The 9,890-nt window shown below is 39.8% G+C and overlaps 1 protein-coding gene across 7 annotated transcripts in view; it reads right to left on the reverse strand.

Annotated features, from left to right (window-relative positions):
• The window catches only part of ANAPC1 (anaphase promoting complex subunit 1), a 148,340-nt gene extending 138,732 nt beyond the window's left edge, over positions 1 to 9,608 (reverse strand). For 2 of the 7 annotated variants that reach the window (XM_043987946.1, XM_043987940.1), the window contains exons 1-7: positions 9,326 to 9,608; positions 8,636 to 8,663; positions 6,721 to 6,794; positions 4,955 to 4,999; positions 3,953 to 4,189; positions 2,838 to 2,999; positions 38 to 89 (exon numbers count right to left, since the gene is read on the reverse strand). In XM_043987946.1, the coding sequence (XP_043843881.1) occupies positions 38 to 89; positions 2,838 to 2,999; positions 3,953 to 4,165 (427 nt within the window). In that variant the 5' untranslated portion in view covers positions 4,166 to 4,189; positions 4,955 to 4,999; positions 6,721 to 6,794; positions 8,636 to 8,663; positions 9,326 to 9,608. The remainder of the gene's footprint in view (positions 1 to 37; positions 90 to 2,837; positions 3,000 to 3,952; positions 4,190 to 4,954; positions 5,000 to 6,720; positions 6,795 to 8,635; positions 8,664 to 9,325) is intronic. The other 5 variants (XM_043987942.1, XM_043987944.1, XM_043987941.1 and 2 more) reach the window with 5 other exon arrangements.
• Between the last annotated feature and the right edge of the window lie 282 nt (positions 9,609 to 9,890).

The raw sequence follows: 9,890 nt of genomic DNA on the forward strand, positions 1-9,890 counted from the left end.
CCCACGATAAAATAAAGTTCAAAATAAGGAAACTTACCGTCCTCTTTTTCAGATTTATCCTGTGATATTATGAAGTCAGACCACAGTGCCTAAAACCAAAACAACCATGTTTAGTAAAAAAAAGAAACCAGTATTTAGGAAATTTTTTTTCCTTCCCAACAGAAGCCATCAAGACATTCATTTGCAAAATTAAAAAAAAAAATCTCTCCTGTACAATCATTTGAAATGAAATTTTATTATCTATTTTTTATCCCCAAAACAATTCTTTATCTTACAATCTATGTGTTTTGTACCCTAATTAAGGTCCTAGAAATCACAATAAGTATACTTAAATATCCTTATATACCTCTTTGGCACCCAAAGACATTGTACTCAGAGCAATACTTAATGAAAAGTGCTGCCTTCTTTTCTTCTCAAAAATAATTAATTTATCCCTTTCCCCCTGTCAGCCCCAGGGAACAATTTTTTAAAAAAGAAAAAAAAAAGCCTTATAATTAATACGAGCTGTTCAGCAAAATGAGTTCCTACATTATTGACCACATCCAAAAAAAGTATGTCTAATTCTTCATTTTAAATTCATCACCTCTCTGGCAAGAGGTGAGTTGGCCTTTTTTCTTAAACAGCAAAGAGGACAGCTAGGTAAAGCAGTGGATAAAGCACCAGCCCTGGATTCAGGAGGACCTGAGTTCAAATCTGGCCTCAGACACTTGACACTTACTAGCTGTGTGACCCTCGGAAAGTCACTTAACCCTCACTGCGCCGTCAAGAAAAAAAAACATCAATTAAAAAACAAAGAGAAAAAGTAATACAATGTATAGCATAGTAGATCAACAGCTTGCCATGGGGCCAGAGAAAGAGGAGAACATTTGGCCCCTGATTCTGGCTGGTTGGGTGAACAAAATCCAGTGCCCAGGAAATTATCTAAAGCCTACATGCTTACACTGGAGAAGATGATGAGCTGCATAGAGAAAGAAGTTCCTCACCAGGCCTCTTTAAATCACTACAATCACATTTCCACCCAATAAATTAATCAATCTAAGAAATACATATAGAGCATCACTAGTATAAAATGCCTGGAAAGTGAGGAAAAAACAGGTAAAGTAAGGCTTGGTAGAAATGAATGCTACAAGAAAACATAACTATATTTGCAAAAGAGTTTTAATGAAAGAGAGGAAAGAAAGGAATAAGCATTTATACAGCACCCACTCTGTGCCAGTCACTGCAAAGTGCTTTTTATAAACATTAGCTCATTTGATCCTCACAAAAAACCTGCAAGGTAGGTGCTATTAGTATCTCCATTTAACAATTGAAAAAACTAAGGCAAGGGGCAGCTAGGTGTCATGGTAGATAAAGTACAGGCCCTGGATTCAGAAGGACCTGAGTTCAAATTCAGCCTAAAGCACTTGACACTTACTAGCTGTGTGACCCTGGGCAAGACACTTAACCCTCACTGCCCCATGAAAAAAAACAAATACAAAAACCAAAAAACTAAGGCAAACCAATTTTATCAGTGTAAAAGACTACTAGTGTGGGAACTCTCTCCACCAATACAGATAGCAACCCACCTATGACTAGTTGATTGAGGCTTATCCAGGTCAGATGACTTGCCCAAAGCCACACAGCTAATAAACATTAGAGGCCAGAACTGAATTCAAGTTCTCTCAATTCTAAGCCCAATACTCTAATCTACTGTTGTTGTTCAGTCCTGTCCAACTCTTGGTGACCCCATGTGGGGTTTTCTTGGCAAAGATACTGGAGTGACGGGGCAGCTAGGTGGCGCAGTGGATAGAGCACTGGCCTTGGAGACAGGAGGACTTGAGTTCAAATTTGACCTCAGACACTTGACACTTACTTAAGCTGTGTGACCCTGGGCAAGTTACTTAACCCCAATTGCCTCACCAAAAAAACAAAAACCCAAAAACAAACAAAAAAAAAAAAAGGAAGAAGATGATACTGGAGTGGCTTGCCATTTCCTTCTCCAGTTCATTTTTACAGTTGAGGAAACTGAAGCAAACACAATCACACAGGAACTGTCTGAGGCCACATCTGAACTCAAGCCTGGCACTCTGTGCACTATGGTGCCACCTAGCTGCCCTCTAACCTACTGAGTTAAGCTCAGTTCCAAAGGAGGAAACTTCACAGAGAAGTGCTCAAGATCTCAAAGCTAGTAGTGAGCAGAAATAAGAAGTGAATCCAGGCCACCTGAAATCTGCAGAGCTAAACAAAAGAATCACAAGAATCCTGTCATCAAATTACAATCTGAAAAGATTTTAGGGACCACAATAAAAGATAAAAGATCATCATACATTAAACCTTTTTTTTAACGCCAAGATCAATGCTTATCTTTTATAATGTTGGAAGTCCCTTTTAAAATTTTATCAAGGGGCAGCTAGATGGCGCAGCGGATAGAGCACAGGCCCTGGAATCAGGAGTACCTCAGTTCAAATCTGGCCTCAGACACTTGACACTTACTAGCTGTGTGACCCTGGGCAAGTCACTTAACCCCAATTGCCTCACTTTAAAAAAAAAATTATCAAAAAGAGAAAAAAAAAACGTAAATAAGACCAGAATATTTGAAGGTAATTTGTAGAGGTACAAACACACAAAAAGAAATGTAAACAAGACATAATAATATAAAATAACACAGATAATCTTTTAGCTTTAGTACACATTAAAATTAATAGTTGTTGGAATTTCTAAACTATATAAAACATCATGCCCGATGTTTTGCATTATTACTGTGAAATTAATATAAAAAATAAAAAATAAAATTTGTTGAAAGTGGATTTAAGCAATATGTTGTCACTCAAGTGATAAAACTTAAAAAAATATCTAACCTGAAGAACAGGACTATCTACTGTGAAAGCTTTATAAACAGCAGAAGCCTGGCTTTTACTTCCTTTGCTCCAGATAACCATATTACCAGCCACATACAATTCTTCATCATATTCTACCTCTTCTCCAACATCACTTATGCCTTTCCTTAAATGCCAGCTTTCCTGAAAAGTAAAAGATTTAGAAAATGGCAATAAATTCTTTACAAATACTACCTTAAAAATCTGTCCCATTTGATTTACTAATTAACAAAATTAAAATATTCTTAAGACTAACTACTATAAACTACTACATAATTCTTAGCAAAAAAAGACAAAAATTGTGGACATAATAGCTAATATTTTAGCTGTACCGTAGAATTTTATGAGCAGGAACTTAAGATTTTATTAATACTTAGCTTTGTAACATGTATCTATGGCTCTGCTAAATAGAAAATATGAATATGCAAAAAATACTGCCCAGACCCATCTCTGAGACCAGAAACAACAGGGAAACTGCAGAAAAATGACATATATGCATTGATGTTGACATTTTTCTCATCTCTTTTAATAAATTTTACGATCTTTGACAGCAAAGAGCATGTCTAATGTTTCCTCCATTTCCCCATAAATAATTAGTATGGTACTATTTATATGGTACCAGATCAAATTTTTGCTGGATGAGTATGCAGCCGTGAGCTTGCATGATAACTGAATATGACTCAGTGAAAAGCATACTCATAATCAACCAAAACAGGGAGATGTTTGTACCTCTGGGATACAAAAAGAAAAAGGCTAAATCTAAGTCCTGTTTTGTGTCATGGATCCCTTTGACAGTCTCATGAAAAATCAGATCCCTTCTCAGAATGTTTTTTAAATGAACAAAACAAAATATAGCATTACAAAGGGAAACTAATGTGTTGATCACAATTTTCTGAAAACAAGTTCAGAAATCTCTGATTAAGAACTCTTGATCTAAGGAAGGTTTTTAATCTCAAACTTCTTAATAAAATGTCTATCACCAGATCTAATAACTTCCATCCTAGAAATTGGATGTCATTTCTCAGTTTGCATGCAGGTTATCTTGGGTAATTATATTATTCTAGCTTTCCAAAATATAACTGGAAATTTAATAGAACCTTCTGTTTTTCATGGATCGTAACCTCCTGAAGGGATCCCACCAAACCAGCAGCTCCATCAGAAGACCACAGCTCAGATGCAGGCTGCAGCTGCCGAAGTTGAAGATTCAGCGCATTAGGGTGGTGCTTGCAGTGATCACGGCCAAAAGGAACAAACTCCTGCAAATCCCCTGCTGCAATCATTGTTACCTTCTCTTCATAGATGTTCGACATGGGTTCCAAATATCAACATTATTTCTGCATTAAAATAGAAGACATGTCAGTCAATTTCCAGAGTCAAAGACAAACAAAAATACTTCAAAGATTATGCAGAATACTTGTGTCCACAGATAATTAAGTGCACACACACATATATATACACATATACATATACTCATATACACACATATTTACACATACACACATACATACATATATAATTTATCTACATCTATCTATACGTATAACACATCTGATTCTCACAATCTTCTAAAAGGTAACTTATTGATTCTTTATATAGAAGGAAAACCAGGTCCAAAGAACTGAGTTTTCTATGGTAGTGAAGCCTAGAACCCCTATCTCAGGATCCCTGGCCCAGAGCTTTCTTTGATTTGCCCATAGGCACAAATTATTAAGTGGCAAAGCCTCAATTTGAAACCAGATCTTCTAAGTTCAAGAGAAGTATTCTTCTACAACTACACAGACTCATTTTTGCTCTGCGATTTAGAATTTTACAAGATATGCAGAATTCATTTAAAGACCAGAACTATGAGACCATAAGCTAACTTTATCTGCACCAAAAATGTGACTGGTGATTTGCTGAGAATTGCCACAAGATTAACCAAAAACTATTGCTTCCAGTTAACTAAACAGTTTTAATCAGAATGATTAAATATCAAATAATCTGTTGATATTCAAATATAATTCAGTTGTGCTGTATTTGTCCCTTTTCCCCCTTCCCTAAGGATGGAGAAAATAATGCTATGAAATTGACTGACCACAAAAGCTTCTGATAAAATTTACCTTTATATAGTCTCACTTGGACACACCATTATATCAATTCTCTACCTGCATAAAGGGTAGAGAACCAAAGCACAGTTAACTCAAAACAACTGCTAATCTTAAAATCACTTACATTCAGGTTTGGAAAGTGATTTTGTTTGCAACAAATTTACGTTCGTAATTTTTTTATTAGGACTGCCCACTGCAGCATAGTTTACATCACAGTTTCTGAGTCAAATTATGTCCCTCAAAACATAAGTATATTCAGTAAAATTTTGATACTGTATATCCATAAGATGAGTGACTTCTGCTCAACACCAGCAACATGAATCCAATATTAAGTTAAATTGCATTCCACAAATAAATACACACCAAGTGAGCTTAGAAAAAAATGGTAGGGAGCCACTCAAAATGCTATATGTAAAATTTATCATGCAGATAATTTGGAATTTACTGTGTACAATGCAAATAAGATCTTGACAATCACCAAAGAGCCTACATAAGCTCCTTGATAATCACATTGTGAGAAAATAATCATTAATAATGGATTTCTTGGGGGGACCCAGAGATCAGTTTCAGGCTCCCCCCCAACTCCAGAAGTCCAGTTCGAGGAACTTCAGCAAGTCTAGTCTGGGACAAGCCCAAGGGAACAAAAAACAAAAGAAATGGAGGTAGACTCTTCTGTCTAGCTCAGTGAAGGACCACACCTAGACAACGGACTTTGCTTTAGGCAACTTGAGTGAGGGTCATCAGTAGAGTTCATTTTAATGTAGAACACCCTCAAATCATGTCAATCAATGGAACTGAAGGGTGCTAACCAATTAGCTTTGATCAATGTATAATGACTGGCCTCTATCAAAAGAGGATAAAACCCTTGGCCATGCCAGGGTCCAGGTCTTGGCTCCTCTCTTTCTCTTCCTCTCTGGACAATGTAGGTTTTGTCTTCTGAATTCTTCTTGAGATCACATGCTGTCTCTCTGAGAGACAACATGGGTCTTGGGTTTTTCTCCTGCTCCTGTCTGTAACTGCCACGCAGTCAATCCTTTACTGATATATTATGTTAATTAACAATAAATGCTTACTGCCAAAACAGGTGCAAGAGCAATTTAATTTATAAAATATAGCAATAGCAATTTAATTTATAAAACACAGTAATAGCAATTACTTCATAAAATACAGTTATAGCCATAACAATTTTTTTTTAAAAAACACCAACAAAAATGTTTAGGCCATCTGTCCCTTAGGCAACACGTTGTACTACACAGACAAAACCAAATAAAATTCTTTAAGTGAAGATAATATCAAATTCTCAATTCAAAGTATAGCTATCCCTTCCCCATCGTGAATTTCTCCACTGCAGTTTTAATATATCATGGGTTTGGCTTAAGAAGTTAAATGGGAATTTGGGGGAAGTTTTGCAGAAGCCACAGACCACACATGAAGGCCAGTAGAAAACAGAGAAAAAAGTTCAGAAATTCAGAAATGTATAAAATATATGTATAGTATTGTATCAACATATTTCATATTTTAATTCCATAATAATTTAGACCTCTCTTAGAAAGGGTCAAAAAAATTTATGGATTTTCCTGATTTCAGGGGCATAGGGCCCCTAACTCCTGCAATGTGGAAGGGATAACTGTAAATTATCAAACTAAGAGGCAACATGGCATAGTAAAGAAAAACTGGGATCCAAATCTTGCCTCTGACATATAAAAGTCAACACATTTTTTAAAAAGCTAACAAGCCCTTGAAAAGGGTATCCATGTAGGAGGCATGATGGTGCCTACAGATAATGAAGGATGGCTGGTCTGGGCCCTTCCTCATGTTCCAGGAAGAACTCGCTAACGGGAGAGAAAGGGAGCTGCAGAAAAAAAGAGAGAAAAGGCAGCTGAAGTATAGTGGCAAAATCTGGAAAGTGAAGCTGGGCTGTGTCCTATTTATATAGGGTTTAAGATTCACAGAACACTTTATGAGGTACTGAATTGCCTTCCTGCACTAGTAGGGGAAATTTCCACACCAGGAGTTCCCTGAGGTTTATGTTTTAACTCAGTCTATTATCATATAACTTGTTATGGAGTTGAATGATTCTGATAAAATTTGGTAACACATCTTAAATCTGATTTCTAATTCAGTCCTTGAGGAACTTGTACTAGATCAGGGGTTCTTTTTAATGTCATAGACACCCTTGGCACCCTGATGACATCTATGGACCCCCTTCTCTTGTTGCTGTTTGTCCTTTATTCTCCAAGAGGACCATGACATTGGGAAGTGATGTCATGACTTGCAGTGGATTGGATTTAAGTGAGCAAAGGCTGTGCAAAGTCACCAGCCTCACCCTCTCCTCCAGAGCCCGTCTGGGTCCAGTGGCAAGATATATATCAGGACAACTGGAAATGGCCCCTGATGTTTAAGGCAATTGGGGTTAAGTGACTTGCCCAGGGTCACACAGCTAGTAAATGTCTAAGATCATATTTGAACTCAGGTCCTCCCAACTTCAGGGCCAGTACTCTATCCACTGTGCCACCTAGCTGCCCCAATCCCCCTTCTCAGAATGATTTTAAATGCATAAAATAAAATGTGATGCCTTACTAAGGAAACTAATTTATATTGAAATACAGTTAACAAAATAGCAAAAACAAAAACAAATTCACAGACCCTAGGTTAAGAATCCCTGATTTAGATCTCTTCCAGCTCTAAACTTATGATCCAATGAGGGGGAAAATGGCAACAGATAGGTAGATACATTTTCAAACGAACCTATCTTCTATATTTTAATGTATTTAAATGAGTCAGGAATATAAAAGTTTTGTGATTGCACTGACAGGTACAAAGTGGGCAAAACCATCAGTCTATTCAGCACCCAAGTTAAAACACTCATTCTCATGACATTATCAATAAGCTACTGTGGGTTGGAACTTGGTACTACACAATCCTCCCCCTCAAAATGAAATATTTAATAAAATTTAAGGGGGAAAATCCCATGCAATACAAAGAAACATAATAGGTTTTGACTTGGACATTTTAATCCCACTAAAAAGTACTCTGATGTTAAAAAAAAAAATTGCAAGTTCAAATGAGATGTATTTTAAAGTGCTTTGTAGACCTCAAGGCACTACAAAGTTCTCAGCTATTATTGTAAATTCAAGAATTCTCTATGGTAAAATCACAAAGTGATTATAAGTCAGATCATAAATCACAGACTCTACTTTTTATTAATTTCTAGGAAAGAATTTTTTTAAGTGTTATCAAAGTAGTACTTGATCTAATTTGTAACCTGATGAACTGGTTCTCAAAATTACCTCAATTTTCAAATAATCTTGAAAAATAAAATTAACACACACCCTCAAACTTCAAAATTTAGAAATGAAATGGAAAGATTAAAACACCTTTCTCATGGCTTTCCATTAAGACTACAATTCAATAAAGCAGCATGAAGCATGGATAAGAGTACTGGACTTGAGTTCAAGTGTTGAGGACCCTAAGTGACCTAGTAAAGAAAAAGAGGCACTGGAGAGACTAGCTCCAAGATAACAGCACAGTAGTAAATGTGTGTTGAGTGGCAGCTAGGTGGAGCAATGGTTAGAGTGCTGGGCTTGAGACTCAAAAAGAGGAGTCTGACTGGGAGACCACACTAGCAAACCACCTAACCTCTTTCTGCCTCAGTTTCCCCATCTCTGATAGAGGGATAATAACAACACATACCTCAGAGTTGTGAAGACCGAGAATAAACCTGTAAAGAGATATAAAGTGATAGATAATGACATCTCTATCTGTCTTTATATCTCTCCGTACATATCTCTCTCTCTATGTGTGAATATCAACCAGGTTGGTTTGACTGAAGAGTGCTTGAAGAAGACTGAAAAAATACTCATGCCAAAGATGGTATCTGCGTATGTTGGTATGTATTATCTTAATCTTCCTCGGGAATTTCTGTGATGCTGAGTGAGCCATGAGCTATGGGGGAGGGGCGCTACTGAAGAAGGGGAGGGGTCATGGGGGGCAGGATGGCAGCGCAGTCGTTGCAAGTTTCTCCACTGGAACCTCTACACGCCCTGACTGGGGGGGGCCACCTGCCTAGCCTGTACACCCCTTCCCCCCCTCCCCCAACAAAACTTAAAGCCATTTAAGGCAAGGCCCGAGCTCCTCCACGGGGCGACACACGCCTTTCCTGCCTCAATGGGCGAAGCGGGGCCAGCCCGCCGTCTGAGCAGCCTCTGTTCCGTGAGACCCGGTGCCCCCCAACCCGAAGCCAAGAAAAACGGCGGGGCCGCAGCCGTCGCGGTGAAAGGAGGCTGGCAGGAGAGCCCCGGGGCACCGGGAGGGAGGGGAAGGTGCCGGGTGAGGACCCAGGCTGGGCGGGTGGCCTCGGCACCTTCTGGGGGGCGCGCCCACCTGAGTGACCCAGGAAACGTCGGGCGCTGCCCCTGCTGCTCCCCGGAGACGCGGGGACCGGGGCGAGGACGGGATCGGGCAAGCGGAGCGATGCGTCGCGGTGACTCCTCGGCCGCTACAACTTCTCATGCCCTCCCCCCTCTCCCTCCCGGGCTGCGGAGGAAGCGGTGGCGGTGGCAGGGAAGGCGGGAGGGCGGGAGGGCGGCGCGATGCCTTTCGTATGCGGGAGGACTGGAGACCGAGCGGGCGGGCGCGCGAGCGGCTCGGGCGAGAGGTTCAAATGGACGCGGCCATCTTGGATGTCCCGTTATGCCCCGCGCCAAGGAGGGGCGGGGCCCGAGGAGGAGGTGACTCTGCCCTAAGCCTAGCGTCCCAGCCTCCAGATCCGCCTCGATAGAGGGCGGGAGGGAGCCAGCGGGCGAATGAAAGAGAAGCGGGGCGGGCAAAGCCGTCACACCTGGGCCGCGTGCGCTGAGGTTCCTTAGACTGGCGGGACTAGGAACCGGAGGAGAGAAAGGAGGTCTGGCATAAGCCAAGCTGCGTCTTCAGATGTCTGGACATCTGT

Source organism: Dromiciops gliroides, chromosome 2 (assembly GCF_019393635.1).
Source record: "Dromiciops gliroides isolate mDroGli1 chromosome 2, mDroGli1.pri, whole genome shotgun sequence".
In the NCBI taxonomy this organism is placed as follows: domain Eukaryota; kingdom Metazoa; phylum Chordata; class Mammalia; order Microbiotheria; family Microbiotheriidae; genus Dromiciops; species Dromiciops gliroides.